Source organism: Oncorhynchus mykiss, chromosome 22 (assembly GCF_057628025.1).
Source record: "Oncorhynchus mykiss isolate SJ-2025 chromosome 22, ASM5762802v1, whole genome shotgun sequence".
Classification (NCBI taxonomy): Eukaryota; Metazoa; Chordata; class Actinopteri; order Salmoniformes; family Salmonidae; genus Oncorhynchus; species Oncorhynchus mykiss.
Genome location: NC_143043.1, coordinates 31,371,688 through 31,385,708, shown reverse-complemented (window position 1 = coordinate 31,385,708; position 14,021 = coordinate 31,371,688). Strand labels below are relative to the sequence as shown.

Sequence of the window (14,021 nt, the reverse complement as noted above, 5' to 3'; positions counted from 1 at the left end):
TGGTGCGGAGTCTCTCTCCCACTCTCTCTGCAGTGTGAAAAGGTTTTCACTGGTCTTGTGTTGAGCACCACTGTGTACTGCTACCTATGATTCTGAAGCCAATGGACCTGTTTCAGTGCTCATAATGACTTAATGCCTTTTATAATGGATTATAATGCACCATAATGGCCTTGAATGGCTGGTATTTGGTCAGGCTTTGAAGTTGAACAGGCCTTTTTGTAAACACTGGTCCAAGGAAACAGGCTTATAACCCCCCACTCTCCTCTGTTTTCCAAGTGGATTCTAACTTCAAATGGGGAAAAACAGCGGGGCGCTTTGTCCTGTGCCAATCCAATCCAGCACGGTTCCACTCCAGGTGATTCCGAGGTAATTCTCTCCTGGAGAATGATTGCCAGGATTCTGGAGGGTTCGTCTGTAATTCCGGCTGGAGTGGTTGTTGGGGTTGGGAGCGTTCAGAGCGGGTCTCTCTCCAGTGTGTAGCCAGCCAAAGATGACTAATTTCGGAACTCACTCAAGAGGCCATTGTGGAGAGGAAAGAGGGCTGTGAAAATGCATCTTAGAGCACGGCCAAATGCTAGCTCTCTAACACACACACACACACACATGCTCTGACCATCCAAGCACATTCACCAATCTGTGAGTACGGGTGAAATTCTCTAGGCAGATGGTTGTGACTCCAGGCAGTCATTCCTATCAAAGCTCAGCACAGGCGTGTGTGTGTGTGTGTGTGTGTCCTATTTCATGCCCTAGTGTTCAAATGAGAATGGTGAATTAAATCTGTTCTCTTTTACATTGATGATAATGTACCTTTTCATGTGTGACCTAGTTAATGTTTTAGTTGATCAGTTAAGGGGTGTGTGTGTTTGTGTGTACACACGCTGTGTTTTCTCTCCTTTAAGCCTCCAACTGAGGCGCCGGTCGGTCACACTTGATGTACCTGTAGCTAATCCAATCTCACACTTGATGTCCCTTTAACCATTTCAGTCACAGCGCCCTGAGCCCCATCCTAACACTGCCTCCCTCCATATCTCCCTCCCTTCCTCCCTCTAACTCCCACAGGCCTCTTATGCCTCCGTTCCTCATTTCTCCATCTTTTTCTTTTTCTCTCCCACAGCTCAGATTCCTTAATCTCCCCCCTCTCTTCTTTGCCTCGCTCGCTCGAGTCTTGCGTACCCCTCTTCCCTTCATCTTTCCCTCCTAAATATTTTCCTCTCACCCACCCAACTTATTCAAGGCCTATCTTTTTGGGGTTTTGTTGTAATTTACACCCCTTTTCTCCCCAATTTCGTGATATTCAATTGCGTTCTTGTCTCATCGCTGCAACTCCCCAACGGGCTCGGGAGGCGAAGTTCGAGTCATGAGCCCTCTGAAACATGACCCACCAAGCCACGCTTCTTAACACCCCCCCCCCCCCCCGCTTAACCCGGAAGCCAGCCGCACCAATGTCTCGGAGGAAACACCATTCAACTGATGACCGAAGTCAGCCCGCAGTGCCTTAGACCGCTGTGCCACTCGGGAGGCCCCAAGGCCTCTCTTTTCATCCCTCTCTGTCATACACTGACAGCCTTCCCTTCCATCTCTCCCTGCCTCTCCTCCACCTACACACTAATATCCTCTCTTTTTCAGCAGGAAATGAAGACCGCCTCAACAAGTCTGTCACAAACAGAAATGACATTGTGTACCTGTCACCACCATTCACTTGTTTCTATAAACACTGAAATAACGGTTTCCTCTCTCCTCTTCCTCCCCCCACTACCTTCCTTCCCTCCCTCTCTTCCCCTCTCTCTCTCCTCTTCCTCCCCCCACTACCTTCCTACCCTCCATCTCTTCCCCTCTCTCTCTCCTCTTCCTCCCCCCACTACCTTCCTACCCTCTCTCACTACCCCCTGTCTCTCTCCCTCTCCTCCACAGTGAGTAAGCTGCGGGTGCAGAAGACCAACCAGTCCCTGGTCTACCTGGAAGATAGTCGCGTGCGTGTCAACTGCTCCGTGGCGTCCCAGACCAGCCAAGACTCCCAGCATGCCGTGCTCTGGTATGTGCGCCGTGCGGCAGGTGCTGAGGCCGATGAACTACTGCTGAGGATTGAGCGCTCGGGCGCGTTTGAATATGGCGCGTATGCAGACGAGGAGAGGTTGAGGCGACGAGTGCAGGCTGAGAGGCTGTCGCCACGGCTCTACGCGCTGACACTGAACAGGGCAGAGAGCAGCGACTCTGGGACGTACTACTGCCTGGTGGAGGAGTGGCTCACAGACCCAGACGGAGCCTGGTACAGACTGGCACGGGACTCCTCAGGATTCACACAGGTCCTAGTCAGACAACCAGGTGAGGACAGAAAGGAGGGAACAAGGGAAGGGATGACGGGAGGGATATAGAGCTGAATGGGATGAAGCCTGGTACAGACTGGCACGTGACTCCTCAAGCTTCACACAGGTCCTGGTATGACAACCAAGTGAAAACAGAGAGGAGGGATACTGGTACAAACTGGCACGGGACTCCTCACTCAGCCTTTACACACATAAATCTTCCTAAGAGAAACAGCAAGAGCCCAGTGTCTCTCTCTGTCTCTGTAGTGGTTAGCAGTTGCTGTTCTCGACCCATGTGGTTCATTTATCTTCTGGCAGTGACCAGTTGTGCCCTCTCCCCCTGCCCTAAAGGCCGTCTCGCTTTGATGACCTCATCACCATCCACCTGCCCCAGGCAGAGCTCAGGTGGACGTGGTGGGTGTTGCCCTGGTGCCAAATGGGCAGAGCCTGGCAGAGCTGAGGGGCATAAACCACCTGCCCATAATAAGTAAATTTTGTGCCGACACCAACTACACACAACCTCACCTCAGCCCCATGCCACCCTACACACCGAGCTGCTACCTTTACTCCCCTCAAACCCAATGGCCCCAACCCTACCATGTACTATACAGACTTCCTAGCCCCCCTCCTAGGGCTGGGCGATAGATCTGATTCATTTGAATGTATGTTTTTGCATAATATTCCAAATGTCTGTACTGCAAGAGTCAACATGTTTTCCGTTTTTATGGGCGTTTATGTCTGCTTGTTGTCTTTTTGGTCTCGTCTCCTTCACTCCTTCTGTGCTGTGTGCACCTTCCCATTTACACCAGAGATCTGCATATAATGACGAGATGCTCATATCTCCACTCTAACAATGGGAGGTGTCCCAAATGCATGAAGGCAGAAACGTATTGGCCTTAATTTGGACCGATTTTGGCGAAACCTCTCGCTTTGCCACTTCCTCATTAGAAAGGTTAACTTTTTTATTACAGTAAAATAATGTCTCTGTTTCAGTGTCCATATGACTGTTCGTGTTGGACCAAGCCGCTTGTCAGAGAGGAAGAAGTGATCTTGGGGTGTGTGTGTAAACGGAGAGTCTCAACTCCTCAAATGACTCACAGAGCAGACACTACTAAAACAGGAGTATCAATGGACATTCATTCTGGAGAATGAAAGCCCAGTTTGTCGCGCAGCCATATTGGGGTACCACGTACCGCTAGCAGAATTTATCCAAAGACTGTTCTACCAGCTGTCTAGTCTGTGTTTTATAAATGCGCAATAAGCATAAAACACAATTAGATAATAAATTGACAATTCATTCTCATTCTGAAAAATAAGGTAGGCTTGATTTCAACACCTGAACAAAGTGGACCGGCTGGGAGGCGGACAGAAGGGTGTGTTCATAACAATAGAAAGATTAGCTGGCTACTCACTAGCATGTGGGCTTGTGCTTGAGAGATTGTTTATGAGACCTGTGTTAATGTTTTATAATGCCTGCAACAAGAAGATAGTCATTATTAGTGAATGTACATTATACATGGTTCTGGTTATAATTATTTTTTATTATCCATTTGAATTAACATATTTAAAAGCCAGATCAGTGATTGCAAAAAAAGCAGGTTAAAACTACACTGAAAAAAATATAAACGCAACATGTAAGGTATTGATCCCATGTTTCACGAGCTGAAATAAAATATCCCAGAAATGTTCCATGCGCACAAAAAGCTTATTTCTCAAAAGTTTTGTACACAGATTTGTTTACATCCCTGTTAGTGAGCATTTCTCCTTTACCAAGATAATCCATCCACCTGACAGGTGTAGCACATCAAGAAGCTGATTAAACAGCATGATTATTACACAGGTGCACCGTGTGCTGGGGACAATAAAAGGCCACTCTAAAATACAGTTTTGTCACTGATGTCCACAGATGACTCAAGTTGAGGGAGCATGCAATTGGCATGCTGACTGCAGGAATGTCCACCAAAGCTGTTGTCAAAATGTAATGTGCATTTCTCTACCATAAAGCCGCCTCCAATGTCGTTTTAGAGAATTTGGCAGTACGGTCAACCGGCCTCACAATCGCAGACCACGTGTATGGCGCCGTGTGGGCGAGCGGTTTGCTGAGGTCAATGTTGTGAACAGAGTGCCCAATGGTGGCAGTGAGGTAATGGTATGGGAAGGTATAAGCTACCGACAACGAACACAATTGCATTTTATTGATGTCAGTTTGAATGCACAGAGATACCGTGACGAGATCCTGGGGCCCATAGTCATGCCTTTCATCCGCCTCCGTCAACTCATGCTTCAGCTCCCGAGTGGTGCAGCGGTCTAAGGCACTGTATCTCAGTGCTAGAGGCGTCACTACAGACCCTGGCTCGATCCCGGACGTGATCGGGAGTTCCATAGGGCGCCGCACAATCGGCCCAGCATCGGCCAGATAAGGGGAGGGTTTGGCCGGGTTAGGCCGTCATTGTAAAATAAGAATTTGTTCTTTAACCGATATGGCTAGTTAAATAAAGGTTAAATAAAATCAAAATATGTCCCAGTTCTTCCATGGCCTGCATACTCAGACATGTCACCCATTGAGCATGTTTGAGATGCTCTGGATTTACGTGTAAGACAGCGCGTTCCAGTTCCCACCAATATCCAGCAACTTCACACAGCCATTGAAGAGAAGTAGGACAGCATTCCACAGGCCACAATCAACAGCCTGATCAACTATGTGAAGGAGATGTGTCGTGCTGCATGAGGTAAATGGTGGTCACACCAGATACTGACTGGTTGTCTGATCCACTTCCCTACCTTCTTTTTTTTTTTGGTAAGGTATCTGTGACCAACAGATCTATATCTGTATTCCTAGTCATGTGAAATCCATAGATAAGGACCTAATGAATTTATTTAAATAGACTGATTTCCTTATATGAACTGTAACGAAGTAAAATCTTTGAAATTGTTGAATGTTGCTTTTTATATTTTTGTTCAGTATATTTTGATCAAATTAAGTACATTATTAGTGGGTCTTATGGTTGTGGAAGGATTATATTTATTTCACACGCCCTAAATTCATTACATTATTGCTGACTGTTTGAAATGCAGTGTATTTTACCTTTAGTTGTACAACTAAGCTGATTTAGAGAAGAACAAAATGGAGATATGATTTTTAGGCCATATCGCCTCCCCCCCCCTCCACCCAGCTACCCTGCTATTACCCTTCTCACCCCCCTATGCCTCCTCTCTCTGACCCCCAAAGGAAGGTGACTGTTGATAGACAAACATGGCTACACCCCCCCCCCCCCCCCCCCCCCTAACATCTCTGAAAGCAATCTGTTGTGCCAGGGGTCCTGTGAGTAGGGCATTGTAAATGCAGGGTGAAATGTGCGGGTGTCTGTGACATCTGCCCAACTGCAACATGAAGATCAGACTGAAGGCCTGGAGCTGGTCAGGGAGCAAAAGCACTCGTATGTTATTTTAGCAGGAAAGTGGACACTTCTTCCCCACACATTGCAGAAACACATCTATTTCCTTCAAGTGCACGCCCTTGTGCATGTGTGTATTCATGATTGTGTGTGTATGCATATCAGTGACTCACTTTGTTTGCGTCTCACCTCTGTTTCCTTCAGGATTCCAAGGCTCACCAGGGGATTTGGTTATTATCAAACACCATATCAGGGAGTGCTCATTCCATATAGTTATACATGTACAGCTATATAAATATATAATGATGGGCTGCAAATTTACAGGCCTGATTTCCCAGGTGGCTGTTGGGAGGGTCTCATTAAGGTGCTAAAGAATGCAGTCACCCAGGAAGTCAAACAGAAATGGTTCAGAGATGCCAGTTCTCTCCTTGTCTGTCTTCTTTTCCTCTGCGCTCTCCTTTTTAACAAGAAGAAACATTACAGACAGCCTGATCTAGCAGAGTCTTTTTAAGTTCAGTTCTTTTTACTTGTTCTAACTGGGTCAGTGTGAAGGCCCTGTAGGAGTGTAGCCATCCCACACAGACACTCTCCCCCTGGGCTAGTAGCCTCTAAGAGGAAGGGAGGCCTGGAGCAGAACAGCAGACTGGAAAGGCCATGGACAGCTGGTAGGGCTAGTTACCCTGTTAGACATTTATTTTTAGGATTTGGGGTTTTGGCATTTAAGGGTAGTTGGGCACATAAAACTGACAATGAGAGATGTTTTGCTATCAAATGAGTTTATGATTGTGTTTTTGATTATGTGTGTTGAGGTTCTGAAGTATAAACTGATTTGAAGCACATCTGCCAGTCTGAAGTTTTCTGTTTCAAGGCATGACAATTATTCTGCCCCAAAAATGAGCTTCAATTTGAATGTTATTTTATTCCCCCCTCTCTCTTCCTTCACCCTTTTTTTCCTCCCTCCCCTCTCTCTCCCAATCTCCCTCTTTCTATTTCCCTCCCCTCTCTCTCCCTCGCTCTCTCTGCAGAGGTGCGGTTGCAGGTGGAGGAGTCGGAATCTAACATCACTGTGTCCCAGTCTGGTTCCATCCGGTTGGGCTGCAGCATCCCTTCCCAGTCCTCCCGAGACTCCCGCTTCTCCGTGTCCTGGTACGTGGAGCGCCCCGAGGAGGAAGATGAGGAAGAGGAAGACCAGTTGTGTGTGTTCTCCATTGGACACGATGCCGTGTTCGGGAACGGGAACTGTAGCCCCACCGAGGAGGCGGGGCCTAACTCACGTCTGCAGTTTGAGAGGACAACCTCTGACCTCTACAGTCTCACCATCCAGGGAGCACGGCCCGCTGACACGGGGCGCTACTACTGTCACGTGGAGGAGTGGCTGCTCAACCCCCGCAACGCCTGGTATCGCCTGGCGACCAACAACTCCGGTGTTACCATCGTCACCGTGATCCAGCAGGGTAAATCAATCTAATGTTTATTTTTAACAGTGCTTTTTAAAAATAAAACAGATGGTACCACATGGTGAATAACAATGGCCTGGGGCTACAAAAACATTTCGGCTGCACTGCGTTTTTTTCCAACCAACTCCTCCCATTTGTATCATTCCACAGATGGCATATGAGATCATTGGCTCGTGCTGATGATTCTGGTCTTTGAGTTAGTACTGACACACTCACAGCTATGACTATAGACTGCTATAAGTAGCATGCCAAAGAAACATCAAACTACACCATAATGTAATGCTCTCCATTGATGTCATTTTTTCATCCATATCGCAGTCTCATTCAATTCTCTTCTTTCCCTTCTCTCTATCTTATCTCTCCTTCCCCACAGTCTCCACACTGCAGTCGGTGGTGTGCTCCAATGACTCTCTCTTTTACTTTATCTTCTTCTACCCGTTCCCCATCTTCGGCATCCTCCTCATTGCCGTGCTCCTGGTGCGCTATAAGAGCCGTAGCCACAGCAAGTCCCAGGAGGGCAAGAACGGCGCCCCCTTACTGTGGATCAAAGAACCCCACCTCAGCTACTCGCCCACCTGCCTGGACCCACCCGCCCTCAGCCTGCACCCTGGCTCAGTGGAGTAAGGAAACAACTCATAACCCTCCTCCACCCCGTACTCATCGAGGATCCAACCAATACCACGCCAGGGAGGGTCTACTTCGGACCTCCACCTGACCAACCACTGCTGTGTCCAAGCTGTCAGTCAATCTGTTCGTCCATGTATAACCCCGCCCCCCCGTGGTTGCCCCGGCTGTGCTGGCTGCCTGTCTGTGAGATACTCTGCAGCAGCCCTGTCGTGTGTGTGTGTCTGTGGAAAAGTGTGTTTGCGCCAAGTGTGCAGCCGTGTGTGTGTTTGGAAGTGTGAGTATATGTATCTCTCGCTCTCCTCTTCGTCCAGTGAAAAACATAGCTATAGTTATTTTTCTTTTTTTAAATTCTGTTTTTCAAAAGATGTCTGCTAGAATGATACAATCTGGGAACAAGAAAATGACTAGTCAAGGACCCTATATGGGCATACTGTTCTGTACTGAACTGAGGACGTAGTGAGGATGATAAGGAATCTCTCTCTGTGCTCGTTTGACTTAGCACTGAACTCAGATCAGTCCCTGCCTGGCCTTATACCTTGGTTACCATAGCGAGGGCCCTTTTCAAACTGACTCCAGCGCTGTGGACTAGACTCCCACAGAAACACACAAAGACAATTAGAAGAGATGTGTGCGTGACAATGTGAAAGTGTGTGTGTTCACCCACCTGTCTCCTCAGTGTGTTTGCCTTGGCAGACAGAGACAGACCTAGCGAGCCCATTGTACATTGCCACACACTAGGCATCGGTGTGAATGCACACCTCTTCTCCTCCTCTCCAAACAGAGTGAGAACGAGGGAAAGAGAGAAGGAATGAGGATAAATGAACATATTTTTGACATGAGGGATATTTCAGTGCCAAGAACTTATTCCAGGCTGTCCTCTGCAACAAATGTTTGAAGTTTAAAGGGGCGAGCAAAGCCGATTGGTTCCGAGGCACTCTGTAAATATGGCTGCCGACCCCATGCTGGGGGATTATAGGCCTTGTAGGCAGAAAGGGCGATTTTTACGCTTATGTTAAACCCGTTGAGTAGTTTCTGCATAAATGTATTGACACAGTGGGATTTATTGACTGAAATGAAATTCTCTGCCATTTCATACGCTGTCTGCTATTACTACCACATGCTGTCTTTAATAGACATGAATTAATGGGTACAAGCTGTGCAGCTCTTAGAAATTCCTGTAGAGGGGAGCTGAGCCACAAGACATATCATCACTAGAGATGTGTGTAGAGGTTAAGAACATGCATATTAAAACACACACACACACGCACACACACACAACCAGCTCTTTGGACAACGTGTAGAGAAAACAAAAGCATCCCCAAAAACGGATTACCAACACACCATGGGAATTAATATCATGTCTGATTTGATTTGGATTTTTTTGTACCTTCATTTATATATTTTTGTTATTTTATACTGTTTTGCATAGTTCATGTACATGTCTTTTTAGATTTCTCCAAGTACTGCTCTTCTACTTGTGTTGCCAGGCAACCAAAACACACAGATACAAAGTCATGATAACACTGCGTCCATAGTCACAGGCACTGAAATGTCGTAGATATAGAAATGCTAGATTAATTTGTTCTGCGCAGTCAGTGGCATCACATTGAAGATTTATGTTTTGGCCAGTGTGGAAACACTAACTAAATGCTCTATACCTGTATTGGAAACCTAGCAGCTTCACTATAGGATGTACAGTAGATTAACAGCGAGAGTCACAAAATTAACCACTTTAAGCTTTTGCTCGTCTTGTTTATTTATTGAAATGTACCGTGACACCTAGTTAGGATGTGTGAGCTTCATAGAAATGCATTAGACTGCCATAGATGACTGGACCGAAGCCGGCCTCTCGTGGACTGTGGATGTTTCCCCCTTACCTACAGTACACTTGGCAGAAGGGTTGGGAATCAGTCACATTCCCATAGTATGGAATGGCCGAGAGAGGAAATGTGACATTCCTGTTCCGTAAAATAACCCTTTCACTGCCAGACTGCTGAAAGCTCTCGTCATTCTCTTCTCAATCGTGTCGAAATGTATATTGCATGACAATATTGCAGGAAGCGTTTTGATGTTTTGTAACCTTCAAACTTTTTAGCGTCGTGTTTGTGTGACCGAGCGATGCCAAGCCCTTCACTTCCTGTGCCAAGTGTCAGACGGATCTACAGAATAGGAAGTCACTTTGAACAACAGATTTATGGGGGAGGGAGAACATCTTTTTGGTTGTTTCTATTCTTTTCCATCTGCCATTCAAATCCTGAGAGAGCGGAAGGCCTCATCACCTGCATTGGTTGACAGCTACAGTTGAAAGAGCAGCTCAAGCCAACTGTGCTCAACCCTGTCACAAACCCAAGACGCTAAGATAAGATCTGGTCCAACATCTGACCAGAGGTGGACCCTCATTTTAAACTTCAACAATTTTTCATTGGTTTTGCCACAATTCAGTGATAAGGAAATCAGCAAATCCCTGAGCAGCGTGCAGGATCTCTGAATCTAAACCAGGAAGTGGAGGGTGCGGCTTTGGTGTGTGTTGTCACAGTGCCACAGTGCGTAATTGGAGCTGTGTTGTACTCTGAACAGTGTTTTTGTAGTAATCAACATCCTTAGACGAAATCCTAAATGCTCTCCAGACGCTCCGACAGTGTTGTAGCTGCGTTCCGAGGGCTGCATGCAGTGACTGTGGCTCCAGATTTAGCTGGAAAATAACTGTGGTGAAGTGTTCAGTTCAGCCAGTGCTGCTTTTTTCCAGTGATGTATTTTTGTTATTTTTTCAAGTCTATGATAGTGCACTGAAATGAAAAGGAAGGCCATAGCTTTTTTTTAGACGCTTATTGTGTTTTTCGTGTATATGACATGTTTTTGTTGATTTTTATTCTGATATATATTCTATTGAATAGTAACCACTGCTATCATTCAAAAGGCACTTTGCTATTCTGTCAGTTTATTGCAATAAAAACATGTTCAGTGCAACATTAGGCGTTGACATTCCTCCTGACCCTTCTACATATTTCCTTCTATGAACCTCCAGACACCTGAGCAATGGAGCAAACGGAACAGCTGTACCCCCACTTTCAGAATAGGGGTACAAACTTGTTTTTGCACCCCCACTTTTTTTAAACCAGAAAATGATCATGAATCATTGTTTAATTTGTCATTTTCAATGATTAGCAATGTTAAGCTAGTTTGTATTAAAACCCACCCATTTTAGATTTGAATGAACAGATTGCATTTTTCACCACCTCTCCCCGTCGCCTCAAGATGAATGGTTTTGACCACAAGTTTTGCTTTGCTCCGGTGAGCCACTGTGTTGGTTCAGTGCAGTTAGAAAACATTAGTTGCACTACTGGTGTTTGAAATAAAAAAGGCACCTATTCAAAAGGTGTGATTTTAAGAACCAAAACACAATTATGTACGCTCTGCTTTTCTTTGTTTCTATTCATCAACTTTGGTGATTTTATCCTTTTTTTATATGAAGTAGCCTTTTGGAAAGCCTGTTCAATATTACTGGAGCTACATTATATTATTTTTATTGCAGATTCAGGGCTGCAATGTATGGATATATATATACACACTGAACGAAAAGATAAATGCAACAATTTCTAAGATTTCGCTGAGTTACAGTTCATATAAGGAACTTTATTTAAAAGTTATTAGGCCCTAATCTATGGATTTCACAAGACTTGGCCTGGGCCTGGGAGGGCATAGGCTCACCCATTTGGGAGCCAGGCCCAGCCGGTCAGAATGAGTTTTTCCCCACATAAGGGGCCCGCAGGTGAAGAAGCCCGGATGTGGAGGTCCTGTGCAGTCATGGTTTGGTCTGCGGTAGAGAAATTAACATTAAATTCTGGCAACAGTTCTGGTGGACATACCTGCATTCGGCATTCCAGTTGCACGCTCCCTCAAAACGTGAGACATCTGTGGCATTGTGTTGTGACAAAACTGCACATTTTAGAGTGGCCTTTTGTCTCCAGCGCAAGGTGCAATGATCATGTTGTTTGAACCACTTTGTGATATGCCACACCTGTCCGGTAGATGAATTATCTTGACCAAAAGATAAATGCTAACTAACAGGGATTTAAACACATAATTTTACAGAAATAAGCTTTTTGAGCGTGTGAACATTTCTGGGATCTTTTATTTCAGCTCATGAAAAATGGGACCAGCGCATTGAAATTCATGATAACGACAAATTAACCCTTTACACACGTGCTCATATACTGGTTGAAAATGTCACATTTGGACAAGTGGCTAAATTGGAATGCAGTGGCTGTACAGTAACATGCTATACATGACGTCAGAGTTCAAGGTCGCCGCTTCACAGCTCTGTATTAGAGGTTGACTGATTAATCGGAATGGCCAATTTAATTAGGGCCGATTTCAAGTTTTCATAACAATCGGAAATTGGTATTTTTGGGCGCCGATTTGACGATTTTAATTTTTTACCTTTATTTAACTAGACAAGTCAGTTAAGAACACATTCTTATTTTCAATGACGGTGGGTTAAATGCCTCGTTCAGGGGCAGAACGACAGATTTTCACCTTGTCAGCTTGGGGGATCCAATCTTGCAACCTTACAGTTAACTAGTCCAACGCAATAACGACCTGCCTCTCTCTCGTTGCACTCCACAAGGAGACTGACTGCCTGTTACGCGAATGCAGTAAGCCAAGGTAAGTTGCTAGCTAGCATTAAACTTATCTTATAAAAAACAATCAATCAATCACTAGTTAACTACACATGGTTGATATTCCTAGATATTATCTAGCATGTCCTGCGTTGCATATAATCTGACTGAGCATCTAAGTATCTGACTGAGCGGTGGTAGGCAGAAGCAGGCGTGTAAACATTCATTCAAACAGCACTTTCGCACGTTTTGCCAGCAGCTCTTCGTTGTGCGTCAAGCATTGCGCCGTTTATGACTTCAAGCCTATCAACTCCCTAGATGAGGTTGGTGTAACCGATGTAAATGGCTAGCTAGTTAGCACGTGCTATTAGTGTTTCAAACTTTACTCGCTCTGAGCCTTGGGGTGGTTGTTCCCCTTGCTCTGCATGGGTAAAGCTGCTTTGATGGTGACTGTTGTCGTTGTGTTGCTGGTTCGAGCCCAGGGAGGAGCGAGGAGAGGGACTGAAGCTATGCTGTTACACTGGCAATACTAAAGTGCCTATAAGAACATCCAATAGTCAAAGGTTAATGAAATACAAATGGTATAGAGGGAAATAGTCCTATAATTCCTATAATAACTACAACCTAAAACTTCTTACCTGGGAATATTGAAGACTCATGTTAAAAGGAACCACCAGCTTTCATATGTTCTCATGTTCTGAGCAAGGAACTGAAACGTTAGCTTTCTTACATGGCACATATTGCACTTTTACTTTCGCATTATTTACTTGAGGCTAAATTGATTTTATTGATGTATTTTAAGTTAAAATAAGTGTTCATTCAGTATTGTTCTAATTGTCATTATTACAAAAAAATATATATTTTAAAAATAAAATCGGCCGATTTAATCGGTATCGGATTTTTTGGTCCTCCAATAATCGGTATCGGCGTTGAAAAATCATAATCGGTCGACCTCTACTCTGTATGGGTTTTGACTGATAGCTGTTCTGAACTTGAGCCCCGCCCACGACAAGTTGCCACCATCCCTCCCATTAATTGGGCATCTTTTGCAAATGTTTTGTTGTCCAAGTGAAGGAAATGTTGTAAATTAAGAGGACTCAGTGTATTTTGAAAGATGAGACGTTGAGGATTATAATAAAATACCACTAAGGTCAATAAAGCAAACCAAACACCAGTGTGTCCAAATGTGCATGAATGAATGAATTATTTGTGTCAAATCGCCAGTTGGCAACCCATCACGTACGGGTTTAATTGACACAAAGACTCACAGGGATAATTGTGTTAATTCTTCCGGTGTTCTGTGCAGTACGCACCACAAAGGCTGCACTTCACATTCCCATATACAGTGTCTATGATCACTGTTTGATGTAGTTACAAGATGACATGGCATTATACCCAGGGATATCCTGAACAGAATGAGCCTGTGTTTGTTGTATTGTAAAGGAAATTTGCCATGGAACACGCATCTGAACGCACTCATGACTAGGGCTGTGGCGGTCACACAATTAATTCAGCCGGTGACTGTCAAGCAAATAACTGTCGGTCTCACTGAAATTGATCGTTGATTAAAACATTTAGCATCTCCTGGCTTCCACACGGCCTACAAGCCACTGATGCAAA

At 45.1% G+C, this 14,021-nt stretch overlaps 1 protein-coding gene across 4 annotated transcripts in view; it reads left to right on the top strand.

The window, feature by feature from the left end:
- Positions 1-10,749, top strand: part of LOC110501642 (immunoglobulin superfamily member 3) — a 100,583-nt gene extending 89,834 nt beyond the window's left edge. For 2 of the 4 annotated variants that reach the window (XM_021579344.3, XM_021579343.3), the window contains exons 7-9: positions 1,912-2,322; positions 6,724-7,152; positions 7,529-10,749. In XM_021579344.3, coding sequence (XP_021435019.1) covers positions 1,912-2,322; positions 6,724-7,152; positions 7,529-7,779 — 1,091 coding nt within the window. In that variant the 3' untranslated portion in view covers positions 7,780-10,749. Of the gene's footprint in view, positions 1-1,911; positions 2,323-3,296; positions 3,993-6,723; positions 7,153-7,528 lie in introns of those variants that run through there. The other 2 variants (XM_090215843.1, XM_090215842.1) reach the window with 1 other exon arrangement.
- The last annotated feature ends 3,272 nt before the right edge of the window (positions 10,750-14,021 follow it).